This window comes from Drosophila erecta, unplaced genomic scaffold (genome assembly GCF_003286155.1).
Source record: "Drosophila erecta strain 14021-0224.00,06,07 unplaced genomic scaffold, DereRS2 tig00000021-arrow-pilon, whole genome shotgun sequence".
NCBI classification, from domain to species: Eukaryota; Metazoa; Arthropoda; class Insecta; order Diptera; family Drosophilidae; genus Drosophila; species Drosophila erecta.
Genome location: NW_020825198.1, coordinates 99,498 through 117,910, shown reverse-complemented (window position 1 = coordinate 117,910; position 18,413 = coordinate 99,498). Strand labels below are relative to the sequence as shown.

The 18,413-nt window shown below is 41.5% G+C and overlaps 1 protein-coding gene across 5 annotated transcripts; it reads right to left on the bottom strand.

The window, feature by feature from the left end:
- Nucleotides 1–1,222: 1,222 nt before the first annotated feature.
- LOC6544057 (3-phosphoinositide-dependent protein kinase 1) lies at nucleotides 1,223–17,734 on the bottom strand. Of its 5 annotated transcripts, none has more exons than XM_001970933.3 (6): nucleotides 17,265–17,734; nucleotides 11,408–11,792; nucleotides 10,905–11,243; nucleotides 3,830–4,945; nucleotides 3,487–3,761; nucleotides 1,223–3,171 (listed from the first exon to the last, which is right to left on the bottom strand). In XM_001970933.3, exons 1-6 carry the CDS (start codon nucleotides 17,328–17,330, stop codon nucleotides 2,866–2,868), a joined length of 2,487 nt encoding a protein of 828 aa, XP_001970969.1. In that variant the 5' UTR covers nucleotides 17,331–17,734; the 3' UTR covers nucleotides 1,223–2,865. The 5 variants fall into 5 exon arrangements, with proteins under 5 accessions (XP_001970969.1, XP_026833947.1, XP_015013593.1 ...); XM_026978146.1 differs by lacking the exon at nucleotides 17,265–17,734 and adding an exon at nucleotides 14,746–15,545; XM_015158107.2 differs by lacking the exon at nucleotides 17,265–17,734 and adding an exon at nucleotides 14,754–15,545.
- Nucleotides 17,735–18,413: the final 679 nt, after the last annotated feature.

The following is an 18,413-nucleotide window of genomic DNA, read 5'->3' as shown; positions in this document are numbered from 1 at the left end:
CAATTCAATCAAAACGACATTCGGATTGCAGTGCGGAGAAATTCATCGTTGCATTCAAATCCAATATTAATACTATTCAGTGAATCTATTCATTATATGACCAGCCCATTAAACGCAAATATAAAAATTAAAAAAAGAAACAAAAAAGCAGCCTTTTACATTAAATTAAATAATAACAAAATCGCAGTTTTCCGGTTTTAAAAACGTTTAATTTAAGAAACGAAAACTTTATTAATATTTATTTTTCTCAAAATGAGAAAGACATTTTTGGGCTTTCGGTTTTTGTTAGAATATCGTTTTTTTTTGGGAATTTAAATACTTTATTTTTATATAGTACACCATATATGTACATATCCGTACGGTAATTATTCACCGCTTTTTACATAGTTTGTGTGTGTATATATTTATTAAGGGTCCGAAAGATAATTAAAATGGAGGACAAACTAATTGCAGTCACAAGTAAACTTCAAGATAAAATAATATATGTATCAAATACTCGTACTCAAAAAATTCGTATACACTTGCCTCTGGTAGATGTAGAATATTTATTAATTATAATCAAATATATGTGATGATTTTAATATTCCTTTAATCATCCTACACAGGTTAACTAGGCACTTTTTCTATTATATAGGTCTTTCGGTTAAGTCCCCTTTTTTCTCTTTTCCTTTGGGCTATAAAAGGTTAAGTAAATGAGCAGTTTGTTTACCGAGCCCAGACGGAATAAAAAAAATCAAAACATATCCTTTTTCAGTTAATATAAAATTACAAAATGTTTAAACTTGGGGCGATTTCAAAATTCTTACTTAAAAAAATGTTTTATCTCTATTAATGCATAGATTTCCTTAAGGCTACCCATAGTTGATAAAAACACAAGCAATCGCTTCGGGACTTGAACCGCACTGCATGCGCAATTATTTAAGTTAGGACCATCCCTTTTTGGTTTTTCAGAAATATAGGAGTTGTCTTTCTGTATCTTAGCCTTGCCCACTGTACTCTCTCCTCTTCGATTTTAGGTACTGCAGCACAAGCGTAGGGTAGAACATAGTCAGGTCGTTTTATGAGTTTTCTGTGGTAGTATCTTACGTAGATATCGAAACCTATTGGAAAGTTGTTGCATTTTGCAACGCTGGATAGTGGGATACGCGCACCAAATAACCAATCGGTTAGATATTGCCAATTCGAATAACCAAACAAACCGAAATAAAAACCAATTTGAGTGTAATTTTGTTACTTTGAAATGTTTTTGTATTTTTCTTTAATATTTCCTGTTTATGATACGTTCCTTTCGCTCGATTATCTTTTTTGTTGCGACCAATGTACTTTAACTGTAATATATTTATTATTTTTACATGCTTCTCTTTTTTGCCATTCTTGTTCTGGTACTTGATATATAGATAATATTAAATTTGTTTAAATATTTATTTTACATTATTTTCTCTCACTATTAGTGGCTCTCCGTTCTATGACATCTTTTAATAAATCGTAATTTTCGTTTAATTTAATTAATTGTATACTTATGTGTGTTGTTGCATATTGCGTTAATTTTAATTTACTTAAGGTTAGCAAAAATAATTTACTTAGAAGTAACAAAAAAATTAAATTATGTTTAGATGTATATATCGACCAAAGGCGATATGTATGTACAAAATGTATTTTTTGCTTTCTTTCAACTTCGATTCCTTACTCTACACCTCTGCTCATGACTTAATTGCTATAGCTTAAATGTAAATATGGGAGGGGATGGGCGCGTTCTAGTAATAGTAGTAGTAGTGGGCGCAACTTAGACGTTTACAAAATTTAACAATTCGCGAGAGCTTAAGAAACTTTTCCCAGTCTGTCTTACATCTATTACACATTACTTTGTATAAGACTTGTTTTACACACTCAATTTGAATCGGGTGGAGACAACGACCGCAACATTTTCACAATTGGAACTACGACTGCTGAGTTTCTAGTGTCGGCCCTTACAAAATAAAAATTAAACCAAATTCAAAATTCGTTCTTTCATTAGGGTTACAATTAGAGTAGCTCAAGTCTTATACATTTCTTCATAGGGCAATTAGGTAAACGAAAAGAATAATGACAATGATAAATAATGATAATTAGCGTTGAACTGTATATTAGAATTACCTAAAAAGTTGAGCGTGAAGCTGGAAAAACACCGATTTTTATTTATGTGGCATCGATAGTTATCCGTCTTTTTCCCCATCTCCTTCTTCACGTCTTAGGCTTTGTTTCGCCGTGCGCATATATAGCTAACATAGTTCTTTACATAGTTACACTGTTTACAAAATTTACATTAACACATACGTGATCCTCTTGCCACGATAACATAAACAAAAAACCCCATTTCTCCAGATATTATGTATATTACAGTTTCCAGACAATTTTCTAGTATTTCAAAATTTATATACGACTTTTAGTTTGCTTCACGAAATTAGTTTAAGTTTAAGCCTAGAATGCCACCTTTCCTCCGTTTCCAACGATCTGGTCTGATCTGCATATGGATCCGATCCTAATTCGGTAATTCATTTAAATTGTGACTAACTACGCACTAAATACGAATATATTTGTATTTATGTATGCTGTATATAAATATTTAATTTAAATTTTAAATTGAATTTACTTAGTCGTTATAGATGTAATTTAATTTAGATTAGTTTATGTTAGTGTTATATATTTCGCCCTCAGCACAATATAAAACGAAAAACAGAAATTGGGTTATAAATAGCACTAGAGACACGATCATTAGTTCCCCTTCATCAGCTACTTCTACTTCTATTCCCGCTCTTCTACACCACCGCTTCGTTTGCACTAAATTTCAACTAAATTAATTTCACATTGCTACAAATAGGACTACGTTTACTTGGACGCCGTTTTGTTGCTTGGTGACGTTCCCGTTCTGGTGCTACCCAATGTCCGATTGTCGGACGCCGTCGAAGCTTGAGGAGCGTTCGCGGGGGAACTGCGTCGCGCCGTGGGCGAATTGCTTGAGGAGGCGGCGGATGAATTTGAGATGACGGCCAGGCTATTGCTGCTGCCGCTGGAGCAGGACACTGCAGATGTGGAGGAGGGATCTCCGTAGCTTAACTTGCGCATGCTTTCAATGGCTTCCGACCAGTGGATTGCATAGCCTTCGGGATCATCCAGGTAGTAGGTGCGATTTGGCTGCAATGGAACCAAAACAAAAAAAATTAGTTGAGCGCAACGCTAAATTTAACCTCATTCACCAGACAAGTTTAAGTTTTTATCTGCCTTGCGTGTGCAGTTTTCAATGCCGCATTTAATTTGTTTTCATAGCCAACACGTGCCCGGGGCATAAACTGACGCTCAAATTGCTTTTCAGTGGGCGTGCGACTGTCGACGAAGCACTAGCACTAGTTGTGATGTCATCGGTTCAACAAACTTATGCTTCCTCGGATTTCCGAGTTGCCCCTCGTGCATCCTTAACACCACCATAAGTAAAAAAAAAAAACCACCTACCGTATGGACAAAAAATATTTTGAAGTTTTTGTACTCCGCTCGCAGATCTGGGCTCCACGGAATCTCGCCCTTTTTGATCATCTGCACTGGATCGATATAGATGAGTCTCGGTCCCGTGGTCAGCAGAAGCATTCGCTTGCGGGCAAACAGACCCTTGCGCTTGTTAACAAACCCCTTCTTGAGGATCACTTCGCCGTCGGCAAAAACGTGCCACTTGTCAGTCTTTTGTTGCTCGAGACGCTGTAGCTTCTCGGCATCGTTCAGGTCGAAGGAGTCTGAAGAAAAAAATATATATTTATAAGTCAACGTCTCCGTCTAGGGCACCACGGAAATGGACACTTACTCTTTGCGGTTGATCGCTTCACGGGCATGGCCACACTGCTGCCAACGCCCAATTCAGCACTCAGCAGTCGCGATATCTGGCGTTCGTCCAGGCCCGGCTCCAAGTCTCCGGGCACAGTATAGCTGGACCTGAAGTCCTCATCCTGGCTTACGCCTGGTAGGTAGGGATAGATAGGAGGAGGGGTTTGTTGACGGAGCGTCTGCCAGTCGATGCCGGCAAAGAATGGGTGCGCCCGAATGCTTTCATAGTAGCCAAACTCGTCCTGAGCACCCAGGCGGTCACGCGGGTCGACACGGAGCAACTTGCGCACCAGGTCTTCGGCGTCCTTATCAAAGCCCTGCGGGAAGTCCACGGCGCAGTCAAGGATCTCTTTAAAGATAACATAATCGTTGCTGCCACGGAATGGCGGTAAGCCGGCGATCATCTGGTAGACGATACAGCCCAGTGCCCACAAGTCCGCCGCCGGGGTTATTGGTCCATTTTGGAGCACTTCCGGTGAAACATACTGGGCAGTGCCCACAAAGCTGGCCTTTCGGTGACGGTTATAACGCCTCTGACGGTGACGCGGAGAGTCCATCTCTTCCTGCTGCTGCTCGTCGTCGCCCTCGCCGTCGTCCAACTCCTCCGAATCGCGATCATAGTACTCGTCCTCCTCGTTGTCTAGTCGGTCGCTGTCTTCGTCGTCGTCATCGGAGTGACTGCGCCGCTGCTCCGAACAGTGTTCCGTGGCCAGCGCCCTTTCGTGGGCGGTCATCACCTTGGCAGACCCGAAGTCGGCGATCAGCGTGTGCATGTCCTCGTCGAGCAGGATGTTCTCGGGCTTGAGGTCGCGGTGCACCACGTTGCGCCGGTGCATGTGCTCGCAGGCCAGCAGAAGCTCGGCGGCGTAGTGGCGTGTGCAGGCCACGTCGAAACTGCCAACGCGGTTAATGTATGGCAGCATGTCGCCCTTGCGTGCGTACGTCATGACGAAGTATAGGGAACGCTGGTCCTGGAAGGTGCACGACAGGTTCACGAAGCCGGGCACGTTGGTCATCTGGTGCATCACTTCGCGTTCCCGTTTGATGTAGTCCTGCTTCCGTTCGCGCAGGATCAGCCGCTTCTCGCACACTTTAACTGCAAGGAGAAGATCGAAAGCCGATAGGGTCAGATGGGGATTAAGAATAGAAAACCTAAAAGCATAGATCAAATTGCATGTGTATGTATTTGTTTCTGGAATTCAGTATCCATAGTATCCATAATTTCGCTCAGTGATATCGATTAGTCCGAATTGGCTGGCAAACCACATTTTGCTTGCGGGAACCGCTCTTAGCAACAACAAAGACATAGACATATACATACCAATGCAAGTGATTAAATAATTGTATTTAAAAATGCGACTTCTGTATGTATGTAGAAATAAGCACACAAAATGTACGCGTGAGAATAATAAAACAGCACACAATCCAGCTAGCACACATGGTTTATTTATTTATTTTTTTTTTTTTTTTGCACAACAGGCGACCAAATTTTTACAGTCCGGTGGACTGACTTCCCCCTACATTTTGGTGGCCCAATCAGACATTGCTTGCGACTCTTTTGTGACCTGGTGAAATAAAGAGTTTTCAGTGGGGAGAAAACCGTAGAAGAGAAATGAAGGGCAATAGGCAAGGAATACGTTGAAAGAAATCGTGTAAGAGACAAGAGGGGAATGTTGCTTTCAGAACTCGATCAAATTGCTAAATTAACAGCAAGACAAACGAAAGCGAGCGCCCTTAGAGGAACTTGTTTTGACTTCCTTCCCTTTTCCACTTTTCGGCCACCCAAAAAATCACAGCAAGTCCAGAACGTTTGAATGAGATGGAGAACGAGGAGTTAAACAAAATTAAAACTGGTTGTTTAACTGGAATTTGCGGAGAGAGAGAGAGAGTGAGAGCAGCAGGAACAAGAGGTAGTGGGAACTACACAGATGGGCCGTGTGAAGCGGTGTTTCAAACTTGCATTGCACTCCCTCCCGCGCGGGGTTAACGGTTATTATGATTATGAGAGAGTTTTGACCGCTTATCAGTAGTTTCCCATTTGTTTCTGTCCGCCGTTATTTTGTTTTCCAATCACGAATACGCTTATGATTGACAATCGCAACGGAAAATCACAGATGTGATGAAAATAATGCTAAAAATAATAAATTAGCCCGAACCATATCTGTCAACATTTCACACTATTAAAAGTCTATATGCAAAAAAAATAAATTTCAAGATAATTTTGCATTTATTTTTTTGCAGGTCCCTCTATCAAGATCAAAACAAAACGGTCTGCCAATAACTATTCGCGGCAACAGAGGGTAAACAGAACAGGGAAAATCAAATAGAATAAAAAATGAAATCGGAATCTTGTCTAAAAAACATCGGGGGCGATAAGTCGTCGGTCGAGTGGCAACAAAATAAACACAAAGAGGAAAAACAAAATACAGCAATTAAAAGATTAACAAAGCGCGGCGGCAGCAACAACAAATAACCGAGAAATCAAAAAGAACAGAACGAAAATGTTTTTTATGCGTTTTAAATTTCCCAAACGATAGAACAGCACAAAAAAGTGCGTAAAAACAGAATTGACCTTCAAAAATTTGTTGCGCAAAATAAAAAAAACGATGTGGTTATCGTTCCGATCCGATGCAATAAAAACATTACCTATTTCACCTTCACTTTCTTTTTTTTCGAATGTTTGCGCATGCTTGGCCTTTTTCTTCACCTTAATTAAAAAAGTCACATTATTAATTCACTCGGCGGCTCTACTCTGATATTTGTCGTGCTTTTTTCCCGATTTTGGTTAAGTTTAATGACCCCATGATAAGCATAGCCTTGAACTTGCTGCCGTTTCTGTTTCTCTTTTTCCTGCCGTGCAGCATGTCCAACAACAACAACACAAACATCACCGAAAGTAAACACATAAGTAAACAGCCAACAAACAGCTGCAAAGCGGTGAAAAAAAAACGACACAATTCGCCGTCTAAGCATAAATATTTGCCCGAAGCTCGCTCTTGAGGTTTTAGAGTTGCCACATCGGTTTATCCCGCTAAATCAGAAGTACTTTTGTAATACTTTAGCGTCATCCTCTTCGCTTTTCATGTTTTCGGTATTTTTAGTACAGTACTAAATTTGCAACGGGCTAATAAAAACACAAATAAAATGCAGAAATCAAAGGCAGGCGAAAATATCAAGGAAAACACCAATATTGCAACTTGTTGCTGCAAGGAATGCTATCCAACGAGTTTTGAATGGCAGAGCGAGGTAGAGCTACACAGATTGACTACACCGACCAGAAAGTTAGAGTGAGCGCGTCGATAAGGCAGTGCCGCGTGTGAGCGGGACACGAATACAGATTCTATAAATAAACCAAAATAAAGATTCTGCAACCTTATTGCGGTTGCAAGTTGTTCTTGTTGCTGGAAGACAACGACCGAAATGCGACATTCTAAGAACCTGAAGGAAATATTGTGCTAATGAGAAGCTAAATACATATATCCAGTAATATCCCAAATTTCCAATTCCTCAAATATTAGGTCATCACAGAAAACCGAACGCGAGTTTGACCTTTGGCGATAGGAAATATATAGCCACGAGCTGAGATCGCTTTAAATTTCCGCATGACGTAACATGCGGATGCCCAATATCTGCAGTTCTAGAAAGGAACAGTGGGTAAACCCAATATATACAAAATAGGAACACCAGTAGAGACGACAAATAGGCAGCATTAAGTACGACTACAATGACACTCGATACAAAATCTTCCCAATCTTTTTGGTTTACAAGCAAATATGCAGCAACGGGAGTGGGACAGAAAGCTAGCTAAGAGCCTGCAGTTGTAGCTCGCTTTGGTGTTCTGAGTGGGCCACTCCTCGTCATTCTTAAAGAACTCACCTACAGCTAAAAGAAATTCTCGTAATCACTTTAAGTGCACCTCGCTGATCGAAATGGTAAAACTCTCCCACCGCGTGTTAATTTAGAAGCTTTCACAGTAATCCGGCTGTAGAGTTTTCGAGTTGTCTTTTTATGGGTGCTCGTGCATATTTTTTATTGTTATTATTGTTGGTTGTTGCTTCTCTCTCTCCCGGCTAACAAAAGTTTATTGCCCCCTTGGAGTAGCGGCGTTATTTTACATTCGTACATATATATGTACGCACATACATGTACACATCCTTGGGGGATTTGGCGACATATTGACTGAACGCAAAGGACTTCGACGAACACAACTGTTAAAAGGAGATACAACGAGATGTGAGTGTGTGCGTGTGCAATAAAAGAGGAAGTGCGGGAAGTGCGACTTCCTGGCGCTATTTAATTTCGGCCATAAAGCGTCGGGCGGCCCAACAGCCCGCCAAATGTCCTTGGCACGTGCAGAAGACAGCCACCCACCCAACACCCCTCCACCATCTGCCGACGACGACAGCTGTGGCAAGCGTATAAAAGAGAAAACGAAAGGCAAGGTGAAAAACAGAAAAGTATGAAAACGCCTGGGGGAGTAAGCTGGAAAGGATTCCAACGACAGGAGTCCAGTCATGGGTTGAATGACCCAGTTCCTCGATCCAATATCACATTACGGAGCCAAAAGAGAACCCCCTAGGCAGCCAAGCAAGCGACTATTTCAGTTGAATACCCCCGGCCGCAGCCAGCTGCGACTGCGCAGCAGCAGCTGCTGTCCAAAAATAAATGTGTAATTAAAAATAACACCGTGGAGCGGGCACAAAGGTGACTGCCAAGAAAGTACCAGACAGCAACCCCAAGAAAGAATACGGTGTCGAGGAGATGGAGAACTGGATGGGAATGCCAAACGTAGCCCGATAAGGAAGGCAAACGGGTTCGAGGCCAGGATTGCGTGTGCGAGGAGTTCAGTGGCCCAAAAAACAGGGGCGGAGGAACTGGGGTACATTGAAAATGTTTATATGTACTTATTGGGTACACTAGTATTAGCAAGTTCTTAGCTTGCCCGATTAAAACTAGCTCGCTTAACTGTACACGAGACTACCTGGCAAGTACCATAATAAATAACTTTTAATATTCTTGGCATTTTACCGCAACTCAGGAAACCAACAGCTACTGCTGATTCTCTCTCTCTCTCTCTGTACGCCTCTCTCCAACTCCCTTGCTCCCTTACCTCAGGATTATATGCACGAGCACGTGTTGTTAAGGAACAATCTTCCATTGCAGGAATCGAGAATTCGAAATCCAGGTAGGCGAACGGAAAATAAAGATACCCCGAAGAATGTGGCATATGTATGTTGTTGCCAAAGATGATGAAATACATACTATGTAGCTGCGCAGGAAATGTGAAAAGCCTAAACCGAATTTCGTATGGCGTCAAATAGACGCCGCTGTCGTCATCGAACTGGCAAAACAACAACAATGACGCCGGTAAAAGCGTAAGAGCGAGATGGGCGCATGAAAACGAAAACTGCTGCGTTCATAGGGAATCTGCGTGCGTGTTCATTTCTGTTCGTGTGTGTTCGTACGTGGGAGGCGCCTGCGCCAGTGTGTGCTGCGATGTGTACGTGGTTGGGGGAAAATTGTTGCTGGCTATGAAACCCATTCGGTTGAGGGCAAAAACACACAAACCTGCCGAAATACGAACGGTGACCTTCAAACCATCGCCGACTCTGCTCCCGATTGCAAATAGTTTGGTAATGTTTGCTTGTATTGAATGCACCAGCTGCATCGGATTCAATGCCAAAAGTGCAAACAGAATACGTTTATTAATTTAACGGAGCGACACGCGTAGGGGAAACTGTTTACGACTTGTGTGAGTGCGCTTCCTATTTTTAAACAAATTGACTTTGTTATTATTGCCTTTCGCTTTACATGCAATTAAAGCGGCCAGAGCAGTAATTGCAGCTTTAGGCAGGGTCAGCGTATCGGGAGGGAAGGGGTGCGAGGGTGAAAGAGAGACACTCTGGATAAGCATTCGCACTTATTCACTTCCACAAAAGAAATTCCAGTTATTTACTTGATAATACTGACAGCCCCTTTAGTACTACCAAATTCCCCAAAGACTCCGCCCCTAACTGCAAATGCATTCTGATAACCACGTGCCGTTCTTCTCCTCCACAGTTCGCATTGTTTTTGTGCGTGTTTCTGTTTGCGTTTGCATTTATGCAACACGTGCCTTCCTCCTCTTGTGACCGTATTGATTTGTTGCTGCCGAGGCAGAATTTTGCAGCCGCCACTCACCGCGTACACGCCCACTGAGAAGCACTGGAACAACTGAAAATCTTTAAGCAAATTGGCTTAGCACAAATAAACACAAGGTGGAAAAATAAGTCAGCATAAATACACCTTTGTGGTGTGTGGCAATGTATAGCCTCTTAAAACAATGGCTCGAGAAATCTAGTGAACAACACCTACCAGCTGCTTTCCAGCTCGATTTCAGACTGGTTTATTTGCCGTTCATTCAAATTGCAATATAAAACGGTGAACGACTAAACAGCTGATGGTGCGCGGGAGCTCGACGCCAAATTGTCGCCAACGTCAGCTTTCGGCTTTAATCGATAAACAAGCTAAACAAAAGCAAAGAGCTACAGTGCGACATTCGGCTTATCACACTGATAACAGACCAGCGTCGTTATTTAGCAAGTTTTACTGACGCACTGATGAAATTACCTATAACGAAAGGGTCACGTGCGCGTACCCCAAATGTTTTCCAAATAGCAGGCAGTGGAAGAAACCGTATGCCTTGGAAAATGTTGACCAATTTGAATATGAGATTAGTGCAAACTTCGCTGAAATCTGGCCAGCACTCCCATGGGAAGACGATCCTCCTCGTCCGAAGACGCAGGCGCATGAGTATTGGCGCAACATATTATAGCATATACGCCATGTAGGCGATCGTTGGCAAGCCAAGCAGGTGACAGGCAGAGCGGAGTGGCAAAAGCGCCGCGTCTACATGGCGACCGCATTCTCGCGCTGGCGCCAAGCAGAGGCCATACAAGTGCCGTGCAAATGCTGTGGGCGGCGTTGGTCTAGTGGCACACTGCGCGAAAGTAAGTGCCGACTCACTAACTAACTGGTGTTTAAGTAGTACCCACTAGAATGTAAAGAGGACTTACTTGCATATTCGCGGCGAGAGTGTATGTCCACGGCCAGATAAACTATGCTGTAGCTGCCCTCGCCTATGTAACGACCAAAAATGAAATCGTTGGGAGACCTCCTGGGCGCAGGATTTTGTAGCTGTTGCTGCTGCTGCGGTTGTTGCTGCTGCTGCTGCTGTTGCTGCGCCTGGTAGCCCTGCTGATGCTGCTGCCGCAACATGTCCAGTAATTCCGTCTGCTGCCTTATGTCATTCTGGTACTGCTGCAGACTGCAGTTGTGCAACTTGCTGCAGTGCGGTGTCGTGGCCACAGACGAACTGTTGCTAGCAACCGCTGCCGCCAAAGGCGAAGTGTGGCCTGCCAAAGAAAAGCAGAAAGGTTGCGTTAGCGTCGAAGCAGAAACATGTTGCCAACGGGCAACGAGCTGTGCTTTAGGAAACTACTTGAAGCACACTCTATTTGGGTTACTCAGTCACTGGCAGTGACACGCAAATTCTTCAGCAACACAGGATTGAGCTTACCGTTTGTCAGATACTTGCTACTGCCGTAGCGACTGTTGTTGTTGGTCTCAGCTGCCGATACTGCTCCGCAGCCGCACGTGTGTTGCTGGTGATGCAGCCGCGACGCCGCTTCGACGACCACGGCCAAGTCTTTTAGGTTGATATCTCTGAAATTCGACTCGCCCAAGGACACTGTTGCTGAGGCTTTCTCCTTGGCCATAGCCGGCATTGTTGCCGCTGTCGCCGAAGTTGCTGTGGTGGCAGCAATATTGAAAAGCTGTTGATGCTCGACGCCGTTGCTGCTGCAGTTTTCGCTGCAATCCGATGCAACCGAGATTACGGCTGCCGCTGAGATTCCGCTAGCGCCGCTTCCTGGCAATTGGAGCTGCTGCTGTGTACCGTTAATCTGGAAAAAATATATGCAAAGTATTTGCGATTAAAACAATGCTAAATTTAATATAGTACATCATTTGCTTCCTCCTTGTTTTGATTACAATGTTTTGATATTTTGCCGAGTTTACTGATTCAATTTCAAATGGTCGTAATTTACAAAGAAAAACCCCCAACTCACTTCTCTCGACTTTCGAGACTTATACTAAACGAGAAATTGGACACGCAATAAATTAATTGTCTGCTGAGCAGCCGCAAAGCCTCGAAGACGGGGCTCCAAAGCGGAACTCAAGAACAGGTCCACAAAAGGCAGAACGACAAGAGTCGGCCCAATGGTCCGCCATTGACGTCAAGTTCATTGCCGTGTTGTTTTTGCTTTACGCTTTACTTTGTGTGACTTTGATTTTGGCGGGTTCAAGGACTTGGAGCATAAAAATATAATAAAGTTCATTGCCACCTGTTTACATTTCTATTAGAAGTTTATGCTGCTGGACTTTGGCTTTGTTTTCGTTCGCTTCTCGTTTATTGGTTCGTTTGTGTTTCTTTGTTGACCAGTTTACCCTAAGTGAACCAAATTTCTGTGGCGTGATTTCTTAGGGAATTAAAACCATGGGGAAGCCCTCAGCTAGTATATCACCAGCATACATATTAAAGTGATGACCACATTTATAAATCCCGTGTATGCAAATATGATGCACAGTGTATATACCACATTATTTGACAAAAGCCCAACTCAGATAAGAAACCAAATCAGCTTCAGCCCAGATTATTAATTATGCAACAGACACACCATAAAACCAGCCACACAAACTCGGAATATGAATAAAAATCAAAAAGCCATAAAAACAAGGTGAGCAAATGCGTCAATGAGAGTTTCAGCTGGTGGCTAATTTTAGAGAAACAACGAGTCAAAGATTAAGATACGAATGGAACATGGCTTCGGTATTGGGGACTTGGGCCATGACATGGGAACCCAGACGAACAAAAGAAGTTTGGTTCAAATCCAATCCGACCCATTTAAAAATGATCGTTTTGTCTGGGAAGGCCCCAAAGGGACCCGTCCCCAAGCCCCAAAACAGGTGTATTATCTACGGCAACAACAAGCCCTAAATGGTAATCGTTGTTATTAGGGGTCCGATGTGCGTCACTCGGATTGGAATGCGGTTGGTTTACTTTTCCTACCCGCAGCTCTCGTACTCGCAACACAATTGGAAATTAGAAAAGAACAGTCTCTTTTCTTTCTATGTTAAAACATGACCTCAACAACACGCCGTGATACACCCACTAGTCAATCCAAACAAAATAAACATAAAATTTTCAGATATCTGAATTCTGCCGCTTTAACGCATTAAACAAAAAAACAATTTTAAAAAAGTTGCCAACCCACTTTTTTTTGGCGACTGCGACGCTAATTAAGACGACGATCTGCGTCAGCGACTGAAACTAGTCAACCGATTGGTGAATGGCACAAAAAGCTTCAGAGGCCGAAAACAAAACAGGAAATACCCAAAATTCCAAACCGTATTGTTGTCCATTACATGGCTTTAACCAAATTTCTACGTCACCCAAAGCCAAAAAAAACTCATTTGCATCTAGACGAGCGTTATAATGGCGATATGAGGAAGATCCACGTCCATAAAGATGCAGTGGAAAAATTTCCAAGAATCGAGAAAGTCTACCCAGAGTGGGCGTGTATTGGGGCAAATGCCGAAAACCAAAAAACCCGAAGATCCGCTATATCACATGGGGGATGCGAATGAGGATGGGGATGTGGGGGATATATGTAACCGATCTATAAACATAGAGCAGAAACGCTCGACGTCTCGTTGTCGGCGTCGTCTGCGGCGTCTAGACAAAAATGACATTTAAATTAATCTATTTTATTGCCAGGCCAACGCCGTTGGACGTTTTGCAGCCACCGCACCGATCCCCCTTCTGCACGCCCCTGTCTTGACACTGCCACTGCCCCAGCGTCCGTGTTCAATTTATATTTATAAATAAGATTTTCGTCTACAGAATGCAGCCAATTGAAAGCAAAAAATGCAGCACAGAGAGGACGTTTGATTAGAAATAGCCAGAAAACAGTGGGAGGCGATGTCTATCTCAAGGTATTTGACAAAAGTTTATTGCGAAAGAAAAACAAAATCGTACACGCTAAATATACACAACATGTTTTTAGTTTTGACAGATAGAAATTATAAAAATCTTTTGCCGAGGCCACACAACAGTCATAAAAAGAAAAAAAAGGTAAAACTATCATTAGCTTTTTTTTTTTTTTTTGCTGGTCTGCTAAATGGGAAACGAGCCCCTTAGATTAATTCAGGAACTATAGTATATAACATTAAAATATACATTTGGTTGCTATGTACATATATCACATTTATCGGTGCGCTTCAACAGCTCTTGGGCAGAAATTTTCTGATACTACTAGTTCGCAATTTTATATACAAACAGTAATAAAAAATTCCCGAAATTTTTGCAGCCTTTTTTTTACCACTTATTTCGGTTTTTTACGCGACTTTCTTGGCTTCGTATTTTTAGCCAATGCCTTTTGCCCTGAATTTTTATTGGACAGACCATGCGGATCAGACGATTATTGTTTTAAGGATAGTTTAGAATAAGTTTCGCGGTTTTTCCCCAATGATGCAGATTTCTGAAGTGACACAGTACCTGAATTAGGTTCATTTCAAAATTCTGGTCTTAAATTTAACGAGTAATTTTGAACTTGTGATTAAACTCGACTTTTTGCGATGACTTTGATGGAAAAGGCACGGCCTGCTTTCCACTTTGCATTTTCACAGTATACGTATCCGTAACTGCAAATGATTTTGTAAAGATATTGTCTGTCCTGTAGCTTAGTGTAAAAATTGCAGTACCAAATAGTAAAAATGCGCTTATGAATGAAAACGCACGCAGAGAGAGCGGAGTGAGCTAAACTAGAATGCAAATGAAACGACTCTCGCACTCACACGCTTACGTTTAGGTGCTGGGGCATCGACGGGCGCTCTCTGTTTGTGTATGTTGTAATTTCGATTTGGGGTACAAATTCCAATGGGCACACGAAAGAAGAAGAAGAGCCAGCCAGCGCGTACACGCACACACACTGTGCAAGCGCGCGTATTTTTTCAGCTCTGCGCGTGCCTTTGTATATGTATGTGTGCGAATTTAATTTTATTTATTTCTTAGCTTTGATTCTTAACATTCGCTTGTGCTTCTCTCGGTTTGCACTATTATTAATCCGCCGCAGTATGTTTGTTGAAACAAATCACAAAAGTTCGCCAGAAACAACAATAATCAAGACAATAATTCCGACGCAGTAGGAAAATTTATAAGAAACGAGACGCTGTATGCGTCTGTTATTTTTTTATGCCCTCTTCTTTTTCTAGGAACTGACTCACTCTCAAACGTTGTACTACTTTAATTTGACTAATGAAAACAATCGGTTAAATACGTTGAACACAACACGGAGTATACACTTATTTTTATTCCGATTTAGATTTTATGTAATTTGTTTGGCCTTTTGTGGAGTATTATTTAATCGCACCACCACAGCACATCACACGAACTTGGGGTGTCGTGTATTCGCCTGTGTATGTATATCAATGCCAGCGCTGTGTGGGTGTGTGTGTGTGCGTAGTCGAACGCCGCGTGCACGAAGCGTCTGGTTTGAAATCCAATAAGAAACTATGGTCGGGCGAGACTGACTTCCAAGCGTTTGGCCCGAGCAACGCAGACGATGGGAATCGAGCGCCACCGAGAGAACGCTCTTCCGCTCCGGCGCTCTCTCAGTTAAATGGGGCCAAAGCAGCGCAGTCGCGTCTCCGCTGGCGTCACAATTTTTTACAAGGCGAACAAGTTGCGCGCCACTTTTGAAAGCGTAATTGTTGCACTGTAATTGTTTGCCAGCGACTTTTTAAAAATAAACAAGACGTGCCAGGCGAAAACAAGTTCCAATCGAAGTCCACAAGCAAACTACAAAAGTCCAAAGAGAGCGCACGCTCTTTTTGTAAAAGAGAGAACACGACCGCATTCCTAACTGTAAACAAGCAAGAAGAGGAGGCACTAACATAGCGGGAAAGAGACGGCGACAGGCTAAGAATGCGGCGCTGCTGGAAAAACTCGTTTTTCCCGCTGGAAAATGTGGACAAAAAAGAATTTGAGGAATTTTTGTACGAGAGAGAATGAGAAGTGGTGTAAAAATAAACAAAGCAAAGGAAAGGCAAGGAGAAAGGAATCCGAGCCCGATTACGAATACACACACACGGCAACGAAGGACGTGGAAAGGAATGCCTGAAAACAGAGCGGACAAAACAAAATGCTTGAAAAGCGAAGGGGCAGCTCAAAGCGGACAGGCAGATACGTAGTAAACAAAACAGCGACGGCAACTTCAAATGTAAATAAATATTATAAACGATGTATGTAAGCGGATGAGTGTGTGTAACAACAACAGTAAAAATAATGACAACAAATCGAGCAACAGACATGCAAGTGAAAGGCGTTTACGTTGTTTCCCCAAGTTATTTGCAAAATGAATACGGCTAAAAGAAAAAGTGATAAGCTCGGAAGAGGAGAGGAAGAGGGTATACATTTTTACATTTGGTTGGGTTGCAAGAGAAAATTAAATAAATAATTCAGTTATTGGCCATTGCTAATAGAAAGAAATTAAAAGTGCACAAAAGCATAATAAATTGTTGTTTAGAAACCAGCAAATCAAAAACAAAAACAAATGGTGCCTTTTTCTGCGTATTTCTGTTGTTGTTGTTTAAGAGGCAAGCAATTCGCGAGGCAATGAACTGCAGTTGTTAAATAAATTTAGTTAACTCCCGTCTGCAAGAAACTTTTTTTTTATTTATTTTATTTCTGTTGTCAAGGGGAGTGGTCTTTTTTGGGTGCCTGCAAATTAAGTATTCACAACCACTGCCTATTTATATCGCGATATACATATAAGCATCTGAAAATGTATTCATAATCAACTTCTTCTGGATAGGTTTTAAAGCCGTGTCAATGGAAATTTTATAGATGAAATATACGGAAATCCAACAAATATCCAAATTGATTAGTTACAATAATTGCAAAATATTAACTTTCACAACCTCACGAGATAATCCATTTTATTTAATTAAATTTCAGATTGTATATTTTGTAAACTAAAAGTATTTAGAAGTTTTTAGTAATAACTCGATAAAATTGATGACAGTTCATTACCATTTTTTGACATTAACAAATTCAACAATTTAAAACGTATTGTAATTGCGTATTATGCCAATTTTGGTAACATATCAACGCTGTTGTATGTTGTACACACATATTTTTTTTTACACTTCAACAATTTTAAGTAGGCTTGGTATATAAAGGGATATTTTCCTTTAGCATAATTTCAAGAAATATCTATATACTCATGCAATCAAGGCCAATTACTTTGAACACCACACATTTTGAAGTCACTATTATGAGTTATTGGTTTTCCTTGTTTTTTCGGAATATTTACCTTGATGGACTTTATTTTGCGCACAACGTAGTTGTTAATTTTGTTGGACCAGCTTTTACATTTCATGATATTTTTCGCGGTCTCCTCCGTTCTCGGGGAGGATGAAGAGGCAGAGGACAACGGTAAACGGATTGCTTTCGTCAGTTGAAGTTTCTCGCCACACTCATAATTTCAGTTGCTTGCTTTTCACTGGTTTTTCTATTACTTTTTTTTTCTTCGCTTTTATTTCTTCACTTGTTTTCACCGTCCGGCGACAGTTGTAAAACCTTTGTGATTGCGAATTATAATTGTAAGTATACGTATACACGGAGACTCGGGTGTTACTCGCTTTTCTTTTTGGCGCGTTGAAAGGAAAACTCGGCCGTTGCTGTTTTTCCAATGTGCATCAAGTTTGTATGCGCGACCACGACCGAACCCGTCAAATTTCACATTTAAAATGAAGCGAGAAGGCGAACCAAAAGGCACGGAGAGCGCGCAAAAACGGGGAACGGCGGCATCGGGCCACATTTACCGAACCGAGAGCGGGAGAACTGGAAGAGAGAGAGAGAGAGAGAGAAGAGTTTATGGTGCGAAAAAGAGGTGTGGAGAAGTGGAAGAACTTCCATTTGTTTTAATCGACACACACATGAATAATGGGGAAATTGTGTGATTTATATACATATATACATACATATGCTGGCAATAACATTTATATTTTTATTTTTTTCATATAGTTTGTGTTAATGGAATTTGTTCATTTTTCTTATATTCTATACTTCATCTGTGGAAAACCCTTGTTACACTAATTGTCTGACAACTATTAATTTGGAAAATTTGTGAAACTTTCTTAATTTATTTGCAGGTCTTTCGAAAAACAACAGTTATGTACATACATATATACATATATCGAATTCATTTCAGCGATTTTGCGATTTGCAAGTCAGGGTTCCGTTATTGCCGCGAGGGAGCAAGCATTTTGCGTTTACTTTTACATTTTGAATGCGCCGCCCATTAATTATTTATTTATTAATGAGTGACGCACTTGTTTTCATCCACGTATTTGTTGTTGCTGCAACGAATTGCTCATCTTGTTTTCATTTATGTATGATCAATCGAGATCTTTCCAAAGACAAAAACAATGTGTATCAAGTGCCACGACCCCGTCTATAA

What these genes read in the sequence shown, in the direction of transcription:
- LOC6544057 (XM_001970933.3), bottom strand. Translation starts at nt 17,330, where the DNA reads ATGAAATGTAAAAGCTGGTCCAACAAAATTAACAACTACGTTGTGCGC. An exon ending in GAAGCGATCAACCGCAAAGA is followed by an intron (nt 3,762 to 3,829) that starts GTAAGTGTCCAT and finishes TTTTTTCTTCAG; the next exon opens with ACTCCTTCGACCTGAACGAT. An exon ending in AAATATTTTTTGTCCATACG is followed by an intron (nt 3,172 to 3,486) that starts GTAGGTGGTTTT and finishes GTTCCATTGCAG; the next exon opens with CCAAATCGCACCTACTACCT.